The sequence below is a fragment of the Lepidochelys olivacea genome (assembly GCF_965140295.1).
Source record: "Lepidochelys olivacea isolate rLepOli2 genome assembly, chromosome: 2".
Classification (NCBI taxonomy): Eukaryota; Metazoa; Chordata; order Testudines; family Cheloniidae; genus Lepidochelys; species Lepidochelys olivacea.
Genome location: NC_140412.1, coordinates 115,346,342 through 115,364,599, shown reverse-complemented (window position 1 = coordinate 115,364,599; position 18,258 = coordinate 115,346,342). Strand labels below are relative to the sequence as shown.

Here is an 18,258-nt window from a genome sequence, read left to right as displayed (position 1 = left end):
CATGAAGGTGCGGTCAGTTTCCCTAACCAGTTTGAACAGGAAGAGTCACATTGCAAATGGTTTAATAAAACCATATGTGCATCAGTAGAATGCCAAGCTGGAGTAAAGAAGAAAGACACATCTGTGGGTGCTGTTGGAAAAATTGCCTATAAGTCTTATTGCCTCCAAGCCAGGTATTGACAAGTCAGTCCCAGAGGTCATCTAGTCCAGTGGTTTTCAACCTTTTTTCATTTGCGGACCCCTAAAAAATTTCAATTGGAGGTGCAGACCCCTTTGGAAATCTTAGACATATTCTGCGGACCCCTAGATGTCTGCGGACCACAGGTTGAAAACCACTGATCTAGTCCATCTCTAGGTTTTCCTTTTCTGGTGGAAGGACTGGACAGCCTTTAGACATGACACAGGGAAGCAAAGAGGAACATACAGGACATTGCTAGCCTTTCTCCTTACTTCAGGGAAACCTAAGCTAGTCTTTCTTACTCACCATATCGGCAAACATACTAATGAGAGATTCTCTCCTTCTTTGAGGAACCCAACCTCCCATTGTCTTTCCTCTCACCAGCTGGCTGCAGTCTTCAGGCCTCATAAACTGAGTCCCCTCCGCTCTTATTTCTTCTTACCTGTTGATTATTAGTCACAGATGAAGGGCCCTCCCTCAGGGCTTGACGTTTTTGGCAGCTATTGTGAAGGGGGTTTATTAAGTCCCTGTCTCCAAAGTAGATCATTAATCCTGACCTGGCTCAGTGTGGGGCCATATTTTGGAGTAGGCCTCACTATCACACCATGTAAGAGACTAGAAGGGACTGATTTGAACTTTTGTGCATGGATGGGACCTGAGACATTCAGCAGATCTCCACAAAGGCATATGTCACGACTAAGTAAATTGTCCTAATGTTTTGCTTGCTTGCCAGTCCTCAAACTCCCCATTGCATGACCAAACATCCCCATGTTATCAGGACTGTCCTAATATTGGGGTTTTGTCTTATATACACCCCTACACACCCTGAAAAAAGTGTCCTTATTTTCACACTTGCTATCTGATCACCCTAACTTCCAATCACCAGGGTTTAGTAGTCACATGATTAGTATTAAAACACATGGCATTTAGTATTCACCACTCTCAAATCTGAATGACTGTCCTTCATGCTCAGAGCAGCTGTTTCCTGGGTTTGGCCCATACTGATATGTATCCACAGTCTCCCCTTGTTCTGACTTTGTGGGAACTGGATCATGCTGGTAAAACAAAGCTGGTTTGACCACACTACAGTCTTCTTGAATCTTTATCCCTGGATAAACAGTTCCTGAGATGTTTTCTGCTGTATGGGTACAGTTCTGAGGATTTTTTACATCACACATGTGGTCACGGTACTTCACCACAGAGGGCTTGTAGGCCTGGTAGGATACTTTAGTAGTTGTAGTGATAACAGTTTGTAAAGCTGTGGCAGCTGGAGAGGGATTGCTACTGTACCTGCAAGGATACTCCCCACTGTAGTAAGGGGGATTAGCATTTGCTTGAATCTGTCCATAGTCACTCCTATCTCCATAACCAGTTTTCCCCAAAATGTGTTTCAGCCCATGATGTCCACTATCAAAGTTCTTATCATGGGCATTCAATGAATTACCAGTATACTGAAGTCCAGTCAAATTAAGGGGGTCTGTATCCACTGGGGTATTTGCCAAATCTTTGTAAAATGTTGGATATGAGCTAGAACTTATATAACTAGGAACTTCAAATTCATAGCCCCCCGGCCCAGGTAGAAAGATTCTTGGGTTAGGACACTTTTGGAATGGTGATGCCGTGTCCCCTTGGAGGCTGGCTGAGTCATAAGTAGCTTTGTAAGGGTCTGTAGTTTGAAATTCAGGGTAAGGCTGAGCTGCAATTGGGAAGCTGGTGTCTGTAATGATACTGAATTTTTCTGGGCCTTCCATGCATGACAAATGATGAATGTTGTTGAAATGACCACTGCTATCATGATACCTTCTTGTCTGAAAAGAATATGAAAACAGGTCTTTGAGATCCAGAAATAAATATTGTACACATGCACACACAGCTCTATAGGCTTACTAGTATTATTGCTCCTTGCAGCTTTGACAGCCTCTTCACTGCTTTAACAACCCCCTCTGCGCATAGGAGCAAAGCAAGCTGCTGTGGTGTCTTGTAAGGATTTTGTTATACCTTATGACTTACAGTACATGGTTACACCATCTTCATAATGAAAATCCAGCTCTACAGTTACCTCTGAGTCTATAAGCCTCTTTTTCTGGGAAAGGTGAGAAGAGGACACTTGTTTCTTAATGGCACTTCTTCTTGCCTCTGTCTCTGATTTACTCTCTGGTCTAGGGTGGTCATGGACTCCTTTGGCCTGCAGTAGCATTAACACATTAATAATTTGCTTATCTAAAGACATTAATAAGTAGGCAACTAAAGCTTATGGTTATCATTTATTATTTTATAGCACCCACAAGATTGCTCGGTGCATCACAGAAAAGATAGAAGAAAAGTGCATGCTCAAACAACTTACGTATAAACAACGGACTTATTAGAAAAGTGTAACATACACCAGGAAGGGGCATAGGTGCTGGAACTAGGGAAGCGGGGGGTGTGGCCACACTCCTTTGGCTTGAAGTGGTTTCCATTATATCCAGGGATTACAGTTTGGTTCAATGGCTCTCAGCATCCCCACTATACAAATTGTTCCATCTCCCCTGGGAAGGGGAGACAGATAGAGGAGCATGTGTTATGGAGGTATGATGACATGGTTACTCAGGTAAGCAGACAGATGGCTTCATAGTTCAAATGTTTTGTATGTCGTGTCTATTTTTAAACAAGGCAAAGAATTATTTTAATCCATGCTGTATACTTGAGTTTTTAGGAGTGAATGAGGTGAGATGCAGATAGAGGTTGAAGAATAGATTTCAAAAGGGCATCCCAAGCAAAAGGGGCTGCACAGCAGAGAACATGGAAGCGTTTGTGGCAGAAGGAGGCAGAGAGGGTATCGAGGTTGTCATTGCAGGCAAAGGGGGCTGGGGATGGCTGATATGGAATACAAAAGGGGACCAGCTCAGACATGTAGATGTAGATGTGATGAAGAGACTTAAGAACAAAGCTGTGAAGCTTGAACTTAATGGGCAGCACTATGGGGAGCCAAAGAAATGACACAAAGGAGAAGGTAACATGATTGCAGTGATACGGGAGATTAGTGATTTTGGTAACAGCATTATGGATGGGTTGGAAATGGGGTGAAGTTAGTAACAAGAAGACTGAGGAGAAGATTTCAGTGCAAGGTGTGAGATGACCTTCGCGTGGGCCAGTAATTTAGCCATTAGAGTGGAGAGAAGGGGGAGGTTGCAGATTAGTGATGCTGTGAAGAATTAAGCAATGGGATTTGGTCACCACCTGCATGTGGGTGGGAAGGAAAAGGGAGGGAGGAGTCAAATATGACCCCAAAATTCTGGATTTGGATGACGGAGAATACAGATGTTGTCCACAGCCATGGAGCTCAGGAGTAGCTGAGAGGATCTGGGAGGAAAGATTAGGAGTTCTGCTGTTCAGAATCTTAGTTCTGCTTCATAACAGCCACCATTAAACAGTATACATAAGCTTTAAAGAGCTTGCACTGAACTTGCTGACAAACGTTCTTTACTTTAAAAACAACTCTTCTCAAGCAGAACTGAAATGCATTCTGTGGAAGGACATCCAGAGTTGCTCTTCTGTTAAAAGGAGTATGGTTCTATCTAAAACTTTCATCTCTCTACCTTTCTATAGTTGTGATTTTTGTCTTAGTTTTAGATCCTGATCCTCTTTGACGTCAATGTGACTATTTACATGCTTAAGTGTTTGCAGGAATGATGATCACTATTGTAATATGAACCTATTGGTGAAGAAAGAAACCTCATGTTCTGAAATGACAAAAATCTGCTATAGGATACTATCATTTTGCTATTTAATTTATGAATGTTCATATTAAATATGGATTTTTAATCTAAATGCTACTCAGGCCATGTAAGTTTTAAAAAGCAACCAGCGCTACTGAGCCTCAGTGAAGCAGTTCCTTTAGATTTAGGCCCCAGTCCTGCAAACAGTTATGCTCACGCTTCATTAGCTTCAATGGCACTACTCAGATGGGTAAAGTTAAGTATAGGAATAACTAAAATAGCGTATAAAAATCTCCCTGTATTGAATAGAAAGAGTAAAATTGTTTTTTGTAATCTGTGACTATTCTGCTAAAGAAATATGCTTTTCAGTTTCTGCCCTTCTGTGAAGTAACATTTGAACAGTAAAATGGGAATATTTTGGAATACACAGAGTTTAGGGAACATGATCAGAGGAATCACATTTATGCAGTGTACCACACTAGCCAAGCTTTCCCTTCACTTTCCTCTTAATTCAGTAAAAGTTTGATGTTAATTCCTACACATTGAATTAATCAAACGATCAATTAAATGAAAGTTCTTTTAATGGTGTAAAATCTAATTAAGAGACATATTTAAATCCTGGTCAGTCCTTGTGCAGGCAAATCTCCCATTTTACTTGACTCCATACAATTTATGCATGAAATTCAGCAGAAGAGTTTCTTTAAGTCATATGGGATTCAGCCCATGGTAAGGGCTGGAAGTCTTATCTGTGCAAGGGCTACAGCATTTGGCCTTTAATGAAATTCTATCTTAAGAAATGTGTGAAGGTAAGAAAAAGCCTCATGTTTGTAATTGTATGCAATATTCATCAAGAGCTTTTATAAATCCATAGCAATAATAAGAAGGAAGGTAAGTTTAAGGACTATTTCTAGCTTACCTGGAAAAATATTGCCTTGCCATCGAGCCTCCAAAAGTTAGTGACTGGGTAGCCACTGTGTCCCCGGCAAGGAATTATCTCTAGGGCTGAGTTACAGTTTGGACAGGCTTTCTCTGTGAAATCAGATAAGGCTGGTATTGAAGAGCATGGTTAAAATGGAGAAATCAGCTGAGAACACTGTTGGATTCAACCACTCTATAACTGATCCTTCAATTAAACTCCAAATCAAAGTATAATATTCAAACAATATAAGGTACACCAAGAAGCATAGCTGAGCTATATACTAATGGACTCAAGATGAATACCTGATATATTCACTTTGGATGTCAGGGATGTTTAGATTTAAATCTGAGTCCATTATGTAGGCCCGTCTCTGCTGGACTATCTACCAGACACACACATTTTTGAAATTTGGAGCTACTGCTTTACACCCTCTTTGCCACTAATAATAAGAGCAGGATAAGTCAGCACTGTCTGTGAGTGGGACTTAGGTTCATTTGGGTCTGAAATCAGGACCAACTGAAAAGAATGCTTCAGCCTTTGGAGTCTCGCCCCTCAGACTTCTCTCACTTTGTTGCTTCTGGCGGGCCTTGTCACAGATAGCAGGTCGGAGCTGCAGCCTGGTACCATCCGGCAGCGTGCAGTTCCTGGCACAAACCACAACTCCAAGGCAGGACTTCTTGAGGATCTGGCAGTTGTGGTTATTGGTGTTGCGCATGGCCCAGCCACTGAGATGCCGTTGTGCGTTCTTTTCTTCAACAGTGTAGATAAATCGCACATAGCCATCTGGCCACTCCTGGAAGCCATCAAAGTGCTTGGGCTCCTGTACCACAATTGGGTTAGGGGAGAGGGGCAACAATAGAAAGGAAGAGGGAAGTGGAGACCAGCGAGAAAGAGTGAGAACGTATTAACAGAGTATCTCAGCATAGTAAAAACTACTCAGTCTATCCTTTTTATCCTGTCCCATTATACATAACAAGAAGTTACCTAAGGAAGTTAAAGAGCAGTAAATTTAGAACAACAAAAGGAAATAATACTGTCCTTAAAGCACAGCTCTATTCTAAAACATATCTCCGTAAAAATAACATTGTCGGGTTCTATGCCTATTGCCTCTCAATAACTCCAAATTTAATGACAGGTTTCAGAGTAACAGCCGTGTTAGTCTGTATTCGCAAAAAGAAAAGGAGTACTTGTGGCACCTTAGAGACTAACCAATTTATTTGAGCATGAGCTTTCGTGAGCTACAGCTCACTTCATCTGATGAAGTAAATAAATTGGTTAGTCTCTAAGGTGCCACAAGTACTCCTTTTCTTTTTCCAAATTTAATGTGCTCAATTTACAAGCAAAAAGAATTTTTTTTAAAAAACTGCTAGCCCTGTAAACTTAATCTGGGTTGTGAGAATCAAACTGAGCTCCTTCCATCTTGCCCATCACCATCCATAATAAAACTGTCTGTGATCAGTCCATTATGTAGGCCCGTGATCAGAAACCTTTGCAATACAACACTCTTTGGGTTACACATTTGTAACTAGAAAAGGAGTACTGGTGGCACCTTAGAGACTAACCAATTTATTTGAGCATAAGCTTTCGTGAGCTACAGCTCACTTCATCGGATGCATCCGATGAAGTGAGCTGTAGCTCACGAAAGCTTATGCTCAAATAAATTGGTTAGTCTCTAAGGTGCCACCAGTACTCCTTTTCTTTTTGCGATTACAGTCTAACACGGCTGTTACTCTGAAACCTGACATTTGTAACTGATTGGCCTGTAACAGGAACTTTAATAAACAGTTTGCTGCACAAGGACAAATATAATCTCCAGCTCTCATTCTCTTATGCTATACCTGTTTCAGGATTTAGCATTTATAGATTAATAAAAACCAGAAATATTCTGAGAACAAGTTTGGTTATACCACTATTTCTTAAAATGTATCTAATAAGACCTGAATAAACCCTCTACCAAAATAATGTTAACTGATTATCATTATATTTGTGGAATATACTCAATATAGTTTAAAAGAAGTATGTTTTGAAATTGGGATATTAAGACTTGCTTTCAAAGAGTTACCAACCAAAATGTAATTTATTAGACAAATGGTAGAATGAAAGAGATTTTTACAGCTGCAGTAAAGAAAAGTAAGAACCATTTGTTTTTGAATTATATAACAAATCCTACTTTATATTCTATAGAATCCAATCAAAGACTGAAAGTTCTGAGGCTAAAAGGGATATTGGGTAGGTAAAGTCAGGAAATCTCTTCTTCCAGCTTCATCCCCTATAGCATGAGCTCTCATACTTGGGGTCGCAGCCAGGGGTGGGGGGTGGTCAGTCAAAAAAAAGATTCAGGGAGGTTGAGACCAGTCTCCCTTTCTTTATAGCTAGGTGGGAAGAGGGTCCTGAAACTTTGCTTTTGTTTTAATATTGGTCTGGGAACCATTTCTCCACTGGACATACAGTAATAGCTAATTTTAAACTTATTTTAAGGGGGGCTTTCTATGGCACTCATAAATGTTTTCTAAGCACTTAAATATATATGAAAGTACCTGAATACAATTATAAAGAAGGATTAAAATGTGACCATCCCCCATCATTCTCAACAAATCACTAGTTGATATCCGCATGCTTAACAATATGCTCCACCTTGTATTTAGCGGTGGCATTTCTGAGTACCTTTCCCAGTGCTCTGTAGCGGGAAATCATGTCTCTTTCACCAATAGAAGTTGGTCCAATAAAAGATATTACCCCACCTAGTCTGTCTTTCTCGGTTTATACCAGTCTAAGTAAAGTAGCCTAATAAACAAATATACAACGATATCACCAGGCACAGAACTATCCAAACATACACAGTCTATCCCTTTGAAGAGAAACAAGGCAGGTATAATTTCTTGTTAGCACAGAATTAAAATATAGCAATCACTCCGAGATCTCGTTTCTTCTCTGACCAATTTCAGAAACCACAAAGACCAAAACCATCGAGCAAACAAATACAGCAGAAGAATAATTCTGGTTTCTTTCCTTTACAACTTCAGATTCCCGGATGTCTTCATTCCGATTCCCCAGTCCACTTAACCTCACCGATCTAATTTGCCAATATGAGACAAACTCTGGGCTTTAAACCAGTTTTATTAAAACGGTTACCCAGAGTCCAGAATCTACGTCTTTTGTGCATGGGACTTCCAAGTGCCCCGAGGCAGCCAGGGTTGCAGGCTGTCCGGTTCTGGAGCATGTCCTTGTTCGCTTTAAAGAAGTGCTTGAATTCTGTAAACGCAAATATCAGCTGTTCGGTTGGGACAATGGTCCCTCATTCATTCTGGGCCGGCTAGAGCCGAGCGAAGAGCATCGCCGTGAGAGATCAAATCCCTGCTCCCCCAACCCACAGCAGCAACCACCCTTCTCTCCCTCCTACCTGGGGCAGTTTGGGGTCATTGATATCCCACGTTAGCTTCATCCCGTAGGAGCACACGCAGTCCGAGTCTTCGAGGGGGCCCTTGGACATGTTCACCATCGGCTGGCAGGGAGCTGCCCCCTCTGCTCCGGGACGCTACGCAGCAAGAGTCTGCAAACGGGAGGAGGACTAAACAGACACCGAATTGCGAAGGAGAAGCGGCGTGCAGGGCAGCTACCGCTTGGCCAAGGCGCTGAGTTTGGCAGGCGCGTGCAGCGCTCGCGCTTTGCCCTGTCCCGGGACTGCGGTGCTGAAAGGAGCGGGCAGCTCCTGCTGCGCCCTTTGATTCCCGCTTTTATGTGTGGATGTGAGACAGTCTCCCTGCTTGCCCTGTCCATTTCCCTCCCACATGCACGGTCTGTGTTAAACGCTGCGGGCGCGGGGGGGTGGGGGGGCCGCTTTGTTTCAAGGCCGACTCCTCCCCCTAGTCACTATGCGCAAAGAAAAAGTTTGGAAATCCGAGACACTTGGACACCGAGTCCATGGATAACCAGAGCCGGCCGCAAAGAGCAAAAGGGGGCAGCAGGGGCACTAGGATATTGCAAAAACAGTCCCAATCCTCAAAGTCAGCGCGCAGGTCGCTTTGGTTTGTAATCACCTCGTGTTTAGCCAGGAGCGCGATCATCTCCACCGACAGGGCCGAATAACTGCTTACTAGTCACACCTGGACAATTGGTTTTGCAGTCCATACCAGGCACACCTCCGAAAGGGAGGTTTTGCATGCGGCGCCTACGAGTGGCAGGATGAAAACGCGAAGCTACTTCCACCGGTATTTGATTTTTTATCTATTCTATTTTGATACCAGGCTTAGGGCAAGACTAACTCTAAAACATAGCTGGAAGGCAAATGGAAAAGACGTTCAGCAAGTCACGGCGCAGTTCTGAAATCTAGCAGGCACCTTCACTTGCACCAGTGGGAGTTTTTACTCCGACAAGTAACGCAGAATGAATGAGCCTCCGCAACTGTCCTATAAGTTAACAACTAATAAACTGCTGCAGTATGAAATATTCCTTCCTTCCCCCACACCCCCACCCACACACGCACTCTGAGTCTGATTTCTAGAAACTAGAAATGAAGGACAATAATGAGTTCAAGGCTATACTAAATAACCAAGATCACAGCTTGTCTCTTGGGTTTAGATCAAGCCTTATTCATCTGACCTCCAGTTCTGAGTGAGACAAATAGCAAGTGTCCAAAGTTTTGCCTCCCCAGTAAGACAATATATTCAATATAGTGTGTACACAGTGATTCGGTTAATGATTTATGTTGGGGGAAAATAAATTTCTAAAGCACCTGCATTCTAGAATGTGCAAAAGACACGAGTTTACATATGTGCAAACTCTACAGAGCTGCATTTTTGCTGATCATGTAGCAAAAACTGCCTGATTCTTATCCAGCCCTGTAATTTCGGGAGGGCATGGTACACCTGTGCTCCTCCAAGCCTTTGAGTATGGTACGTGGGAAGGTGTTTCGAGCAACCACTAGGTTCGGAGTCTCTAGTTGTTGCTATCGCATTCAGCAGTAGCTAAAAACACTTCGAGTGTTTCCTTGTAGTTGTTTAAAATTTGGCACTACAAAAATAGGTCCACTTCCTTTCCCCCTGAGTTTGTGAAGGAGCTGCTGTTTACCCCCGTCTTGTGGGAAATCTGGTCAGTCTGTTATTTCAGAAGGAATTCCATCTGCTTAACACACATCTGGCTGCAATCTACATTACAAATCTGTTTCTCCCCCGTTCCATCCAGTCAAGCCTCCTAATGAAAATCAGAGAAGAATAGATACAGGGGAACATACTCATTTCTTCTCACGTAACAAGGCACCAGATCTACACTATAAAACAAACTATTTCGAGAACACGCTTCAGCTGAAATCATTGTTTGACAGTGTATTCCTTACTTATTTCCAAGCTGATACGTTCACAATTAAACGCAATAGGTGTCTCTTCCCCACAGTACAGCTGATCATTTTTCTAGCTGCTGCGGGATACAGTTTGTAGAGGAACTAAGGGTCTGCGATTGCTAATATCTTCCTATTTTGCAGAGCCACCTTATGCTGCCATCATTCCTCAGGCAAAATCCTTGTGGAAACCGGTGGGAATCGTGCTCGAGTAGATCTGCCTTTTCTGTTGTGTGTTTGCAGCTACGCAGGGGTTCCAGCTGCAGGAACCAGGTTACTGCTCATCTCCCCTGCAGTCTCTCCAAGACACACAATCACGCAAGCGGCTATCCGTATCCTCATTTATCTGGAGGTGCTTTCGCAAATATAAGCGGACATAGTATTAAATCCTGCACCATTGAACTCAATGGGAGTTCATTCGGATTGAACTTTTATTTCATATATGATTATTTGCAGCTTGACACAACTAGGATGTATTAAAGAAATTCAGATCACTAACCTCTAATTTCAAATATGTCTGAACAAGTTTGTTAGGATCTGAAAAGACCGCTTGGGAGTGATTACTTATCACTATGATATAGCCTATTGTTCTTTAGCTTTATGCATATATACCAAGAAAAAATGCTGCTCTTACGAATTAATTTGTTGTACTGTTCATATCTGTGCCCGTTCTACACACACTTATTCGAAATGAAAAAAGGAGGATTTGTGGCACCTTTGGAGACTAACACATTTATTTGAGCATACGCTTTCCTGAGCTACCGCTCGCTTCATCGGATATTTTCCACTGCATGCATCCGATGAAGCGAGCGGTAGCTCAGGAAAGCTTATGCTCAAATAAATGTGTTAGTCTCCAAAGGTGCCACAAGTCCTCCGGTTCTTTTTGCGGATACAGACTAACACGGCTGCTCCTCTGAAACCTGTCATTATTCGAAATGGTTACACTACTCTACATTAAGAAATAAAACAACGATTACTTTCATCAACGTGTAGCAGCGTCTTCCGTGGAACTTGGTACTATCGTTGCATGACAATATTTGGTGTGCTTTAAAGAAAGAACTTTTTATTTTTACTCGTTCATTAGAAAACCTAATAAGTAAAACATTTTTGTCGCTTAATATCATGGAGATGCGGCAAGACATTGGAAGCCAGCTTTATCTTTTAGCTGGAAGGAAATTGGACATCTACGTGAAACCGTTGTGTGCCTTGCCACAGAATTTCCGAATGGCTAACTAGGTTCCGCTTTCGTTCACCTGTGAAATATACGACATTTTCGCCTTAATTTAATGGCAGTTCCCTTCGTCCTTTAAATAGGAAAATAAATCCTAAAGCCAGCAAGGGTCCCGCTTCTCCTCGTCTGCTAACAACGGCACTCAAAAAAATTCCCTTAACGACTTTGTTCAACTGTCTATCGTGTGTCCTTTTAGCTGTATAAAACTTTTGGGGTTGTGTAACATTTTTCACACAAAAATAATTCCGATCTGAGCTGGCCCCTGCAAAAGAAGACTCTTCCTTCTCCATTGCAGAAAAGGCCCCGCTTCCCTCCCCTAATGGGTTCAGGAGAGATTTTCTTTCCTAAAATCTGACAGAGATTAGGGAAAGAATTGTAGCTGTTAATGTTCAGCGTAACCATCCCCGGGCTACAACGACCAGCTGTAGCGAAGCATTTGTAAGATGTAGGAGCAGATGCCCGCCGTCTTTCCACAGGCGAAACTCTCCAGCGAGGCCACGGGTGTTTGGGACAGAGTTAAGGCTACCGGATCTGGCTCAGAAGAACGTTCTTTCTGAACTAGGCAATTTCCCCACTCCAAGAAATTGAGTCAATAGCAAAGCGCCCATTGATTAACCGAAGAAGGGCTGGGTCCAAACCAATTAGGGTCAGAGAACCCCTTCTAGCCCTACTTGTAGAAGTGGTCGTCTACTGTGCTGGGGGGGGGGAAGGTTAGTTGTCTCTAGTGCTATTCTAGTAGAATCGTGGAAAATCCTCTCAGGGGAGCAAGCAAGTTCACGGCCGATGCCGTAGGGAGCCCACGGAAAAGTTCTTGCTCTCTGAGTCTGCCCTAACTTTACAGCAGAGCCCCTTGTGCCAAGGACCCTATCCCTTTGAGAGGGGGTATCAGGGGGAGAAGCCTGCAGAGCGACTCCGTCTCCAGAGGATGCCCGGAGACGTCACTGGCACAGATTGCCCTGGGCACCCGTGGATTGAGCTGGGCTGCGGGACAGACGCCCTTGGCCCTTGCTCCTTTGTTAGGCGGCTGAGGGGACGGAGAGGATCTCTCCAGGAAGGCGTAGATCACTAATTCCTGTTTGTTTGGGTTTAAATGTCAAGCACTTACCCCCACCCCCCCTCTCCCGGCCTGACCATATCATTAAAGGAAAGCACTGAGCAGTCATTCAACATGAAATAATGCTGGAGAAGGGAAGTGCCTGCGAAAACCCGGTGAGATCGTTCGCCCCGCGGCGGGGGCACGTGTAACGGGGGAAACCATTGTCATCAAGGCGCCTGGTTCACCACTGCCTTGCGCCCCTGCCGTCATTTGCACCTGTGCAAAGTGCATGTAAAACATGATTGTCAGTGCAAGTGGAAAGCTCTTATTTAGTAGTATTTTGCTACTTTGCACAGTTGTAATCAGGCCCAATGTATATCTATTTTACTAAAAGAAAAGAAAAGGAGTACTTGTGGCACCTTAGAGACTAACCAATTTACACGGCTGTTACTCTGAAACCTAAAAAAAAAAAAAAAAAGTTTTCAGGCCCCTCCTGAACAGTTTATGAATACCATCTAGCGGTCTCACGTGTGTTATGTATTTAGTATCAGCTTTGAAAGAACACAGTCAATTTGGAAATAGTCTGCAAATTTTTTATTTAGTATAATTGCAAGTGGCCTTTAAGGTTTCTAAAACTGAAAGATTAGCAAAAATATTTTCTCCTCTTTTTCAGTTTGTTTACTTTGTGTAGAGGCGGTTTCATTGTTTCTCTTCCTAACCAGTTAAAGCCTAATCCTGCAATTAAACACCTGCGTACATTTACTTAAACATATTGACCTAAATGGGACCCATATGAATAAAGTCAGGCATGTGCTTCAAGTGTTTTCCAATCGAAGGCCTTGATCCTACAAAGTGTTTCATGGGTTTGAACAGTATTTAGCTTTTCATTGTATTAGTTCTGAAGACGTATTATTACAAATCCGTGGGCCTCTTCCTCAAACTAACTGCTGGGAGTAATCCGTATTAATGAGTAGGGCGACAGAAGCCAAGGATTGGTGTTCAGTCTCCTTGGTCTGCAGTTGGTTGCATCTTAAAGGTTAGTGCAGTAGCATCTACATGAGCTCTCTATCGTACAACTCTCCCTACCTTCAAAACATCTGTAATTGTACAATTAGTAACCTACTGTGAGATACTGCTGAATTTATTACACAGAGTTACAATGCTCCCCCCATATAACAAGTTTGAAAATCACCGGTCAAATCTGGCGGTCCTACTGCAGCCTCCATGTCTCCCTTCGCTTAGCGGAGGGGACCCTGCCCCCAAATCACACACCCCTACCGTGGAAGGGAGAAATACCCTTGCTACTTCCCCCCCCGTAGAAACCAGCCCTCACTGTAAGTTCTCTGTGAGGAGATCTAAGTTCCCTGCGATGCAGAGCCTGCAGCGGGCTCCCCGGGGTCGGTCCCCATTCCTGTCCCCTGGAGGGGCGCAAAGCGCCATGCCCGCTGCTCAGGCTGGAGACACGCTCCGTAGCGAGAAGCGCCCCCAGATCCCCCCCCAGGCGGAATCTCTCTGGGCTCCCCTTTCCCGGGACCGGGTCCCTGGCCCAAGCCGAGCTGTCCCCTCGAGCGAGGCAGGGGGCGCGCCGGGCTGCGTAACCAGCTGCACCTGGGCAGTACACGAGGGCTGCCCGGCGTCTCATTAAGGGTGCAGCTGGGGTGGCTCGCGGTCGCCTCTTCGCTTCCCCCGGGGTTTGCACCATGTTGAAGGTGAGTGCGCGCGCCGTGCCGGGGGTCGAGACCGGGAAATGCTCCTGCCCCATGGATTAGCTCCCTAGCTGATAGGGGCTTATCTTTCTCCCGCTGTCCCTGCCGGGGGGTATTCGTTCTCTCTCACTTTCCTCTTCCCACCGCCCCCTGGGGCTGTCCCCTGCCTCTTGTGGCAGGTAAAGGGGGCTCTGACTCCTCCTTTTCCAAATCTCTTCCCCCCAAGTGCAAAAGGGACCGGCCTTCTGCCCTGGGCCCCTCTCCAATTCCCTCCCTTGGCTCTTAGTCCCCTTTGTCTGGGAAAGGGGCTCTAGCCCTCTAACTGGCTTTAAAATCGGTTGGCCCATCGCCCTCAGTCCTCGGTGTCCATCTAGTGGCATGGTTTTACGGTGTGATCCCTGTTGTTCATCCCTTTCAAATCATCCTCTTCTTCTCCACCCCCAATGCCCTGTAGGCATGCTACCCCATGCAGTTCCATGTGTCTCTTGGGCTGCACTGTAAGGATGCTGATTTACCACCTCAGATGTCCCCACTGCAAAGATCTGTCTCTGGTTAAAGAAACAAAAATATAGTGCAGGAATCATGGTGTCAATAAAGGCTATTTAGGCAATAAAAACTAGCCCTCAATTTAGTGCTTCTAGTCTTTGGTGTGACCTAAAGGCCAAAAGCTTTTGGCTCTGGAAGAAAATCAGGGAAATGAATTCCAGAGCTGAGAGCTCTTCCTTGTTTGTCCTTGGATATTAAAATCTACCACTGAATTCAGAAAAAGAAAAAGAGGACTTGTGGCACCTTAGAGACGAACAAATTTATTTGAGCATAAGCTTTCGTGAGCTACAGCTCACTTTATCCCAACTGTTATGATGATGGGGAGAGGGAGGGATTATTTTTAATGAAGATTTCTGTAGCTTTTAGAGCAAAATTAAATCTAGATTAATTGTGGTAAACTTTCATTTACAGAATTTGGGAAATGGTAACTATAAAACTTATGTTGGTTCTGTAAATTAGTAGCAAGACTTTTCTTCCACATACATTGTTTGTCTTTGTTTTGGCAGACTGTTACCATTCCAACTGCTGCAGTCTCCCCCCTAGTTGTGGAAACTCTTATGATGGGGCTGGGGAGAGAATAATTGAATTTAGAATTTGATTGTAAAACTGCATATTTGCAGAGTGGCCTGTAATGGAATGAGAACCTGGCTTGCCATATTTATAATTTTGTTTTAGGGATTAGTTATTACTTTTAAGCAATGGCCATTTGAAAGATTGGGGAGAAATTTTGAAATAGTGTCTTTAAAAACATGCAAGTAAAAATAGCTGATCAAAAGAGATTTTGATAACCAAGTACATTTTTTCACTTTTTGAGCAGCAATGAGTGCCATTTTTTCCTTTTCCTTTTAATTTAAAGGAGGAAGAAAGTCAAGAACAGAGCAGTGAGATAAAGGGAAACATGGCATCCAGAACAGAATACTATGTAAATACTTTTTAATAACCCTCTGCAAACTGTTTCACCTTCCTTTGAACAGCCATTACTGACGTGATCTTATATATATCAATTTTCAACATACTCTCAACTGCCTAATTTTATGTGGTCAAAAAAGTGAATAAATAATGACATACATTTTCCATTTCTATCAGTTTGTATATGCAACAGAACATTTAGCAAGAAGGCTAATATGCTATGAGCCAAATGTAGGCCCTAATTCTGCAGCTGGTCTGCGCTAGTGAATCCATCTGATGTAGTTGGATAGAAGTCCATCCATGGGTTCAGATATGCCTGGACAGGACCCCTGACTTCAGGAACAGGGCCATAGTCATCTGCATAACTCTGTGTGTGTATATATACATATATATATATACACACACAAATGGGCAATGTGTATAAAAAACAAAGATTTTTGAAAAAGTAAATTTTTAAATGGAGGTGGCATCAGTTAATTTTGGTATCTTAGCAGTATTTACAAGTCAAGTAGATAACTATCAACTTCATCTTTTGGCTAGAGAATGCTAAGAAGTGATAAAATGAATTAAGAAATGTCTGAGTTGGAAGAATTAAGAGTATCCACTCTCTGAAAATCAGGCCCTTTGATGGTGCCTGAAGTTAAACACTGAAAAATTGAAACATGCCAAATCACTAGTCACTTTTTAAAATTTATGCCCATGTTTTTACAGGAAGTGATATACAAGTTAAAAATCTAATGCTCTAATTCTCATTGAAAGTCCTGTTCTCTCCCACTCCTGCCCCCCACGCCATAACAAGTGCTACAACAATTAAAAGAGCTTTAGGTGGGAAGATAAACAAAATTTTTGCAAAGAAGAAAGATTATTTTCAAAGTGATCATTCTTCATGGTTTCCTGCACAGCTTGAATCACTCATAACTGATGCTTTCAAGGGAAAGGGATTTCAGAAAATAAATGAACTGTTTGAAGAAAAAGAAATTTACTCTCCTCAAAAATACAGCAAACAATTGTTTAACCAACTTGACAAAGTGCTGAAAAAGGCAAGTAGCATAATTTATACTGTATCATTTTAAAACTCAAATTAAATAATTATTATCTTAGACAATTATGTTAGTGAAAATATGGTGGAAAATGTTTTATAGGAGTTGGACAAGAATGAATTCCAAAATGTTTCCTTGTTGTTGAAATGCATTCAGATGTACTTTAAAAGTGATCCTCAAGAAGGGGCAAGCTTGCTTATTCAGCAAGGGCTGATACCAAAGATAAGTATAATATTCACATTTAGTTTTGTAATCAAATGACTGACATTTGTTGAGATGAGATTTATTTATTTATTTTATTTTAGAGAAAACATTAGGATGTGACTGTTCTGAAATCAAATCCCAGGGATAATTTTTAATGGATGAAATGAACTAGGTCACCAAACTGAGGAGGGCTTTTTTAATTGCTTTGTCTTCAATTTCAGTTAAATATTACATTTGGTTTGCATTGCTTAGAATAGAAGCATTAGTATATATTGCTATTTATACTATTTATATAGTATTTAAAAGAAAGCAGTCTTACTTTTTAAAAACTTTTTATAAACAATGTACTGAATACTCACCATTAACCAGGTTAAGAGGGACAGTCTGCATGTGAGCTGAAATTATTTCTCTCCTCACCTGGTTCCTTTTAGGTCCTGCAATGTGCAATCCACTGTTGCAGGCTGGCCAACTAGCTTCTGCAAAGCCCTTACAAGCGCCTACTACAAAACCTCTACAGAATCCTAGATCTCCCTGTAACCTATACAGGATGGAGAGGTGTCCTTTTGTGTATTATTTCACATGGTTTAACAGCATTTCTTTATAAAATAAAGAGACGTTGCAAAACCCTCAGTAGAGAATAAAAAAAAAAAAAGACTTCCTTCAGAAGAGTTCCCCAATAGCTATAATGTCACCAGCATAGTGTGTGCTGGAGCATGACAGCAGAGCAGGGGTCAGATGCAGTGGGGATGTAGATTTCACGGGACCATAAAGGCAGAGGAAAGGTGAGCTGCTGAAAAAAGAAACTGCTGTTCACTGTTACTTTTTTTTCTTAACTAGTGGGTGCAGGGGGAGGCAATAATAATAATAATAGCACAAAGTACTGTTAAAAAGATGGGATTCTACTAATTTCACTTACGAGTCACCTTTAATGTAATGTTTCAGAGTAGCAGCCATGTTAGTCTGTATTCCCAAAAAGAAAAGGAGGACTTGTGGCACCTTGGAGACTAACACATTTATTTGAGCATAAGCTTTCGTAAGCTACAGCTCACTTCATCCGATGAAGACCTTAGTCTCTAAGGTGCCACAAGTACTCCTTTTCTTTAATGTAATGTGGCACTGCTAAGCTCAGTGATCAAGCAATCTTGTGTGTTCATGTAATATATCAAGCCACTGATGCACCTGAGGTGAAAATCCATACAGCTGAATTGTTGTTAGCAATCTCTGCTTTATTAATTATTTTAATTTTTACATGGTATCTTGGTTTGAAAGAGCAAGAGAATTTTTGATCCTCATAGAGCCAGCAAAGAATAAATCTCTGCTGAGACTTGTGGAAGATTTCTTTGACTCTGCATTGGTAAGTACACACACTCAAAAATCAGTTTGCTTTCTTCTTTGGAGAAACCCCTGCCTCCCCCACTTACTAGTGATCTTCTACTGCAACAATTTAAGTTACTCAGGC

The 18,258-nt window shown here is 42.4% G+C and overlaps 2 protein-coding genes across 2 annotated transcripts in view; one reads left to right on the top strand and one right to left on the bottom strand.

The window, feature by feature from the left end:
• Positions 1-1,104: 1,104 nt before the first annotated feature.
• Positions 1,105-8,294, bottom strand: GCM2 (glial cells missing transcription factor 2; the record flags this gene model as incomplete). Its single annotated transcript, XM_084621171.1, has 5 exons — positions 1,105-1,986; positions 2,238-2,363; positions 4,793-4,905; positions 5,363-5,615; positions 8,196-8,294. The coding sequence occupies 5 exons, from the start codon at positions 8,292-8,294 to the stop codon at positions 1,105-1,107; spliced, it is 1,473 nt and encodes a 490-aa protein (XP_084477297.1).
• A 5,800-nt stretch (positions 8,295-14,094) lies between these two features.
• The window catches only part of SYCP2L (synaptonemal complex protein 2 like), a gene marked incomplete at both ends in the record, with an annotated part of 54,631 nt that continues 50,467 nt past the window's right edge, over positions 14,095-18,258 (top strand). Inside the window, 5 exons of the mRNA XM_084621087.1 lie at positions 14,095-14,103; positions 15,503-15,568; positions 16,458-16,595; positions 16,698-16,821; positions 18,053-18,153. Coding sequence (XP_084477213.1) covers positions 14,095-14,103; positions 15,503-15,568; positions 16,458-16,595; positions 16,698-16,821; positions 18,053-18,153 — 438 coding nt within the window. The remainder of the gene's footprint in view (positions 14,104-15,502; positions 15,569-16,457; positions 16,596-16,697; positions 16,822-18,052; positions 18,154-18,258) is intronic.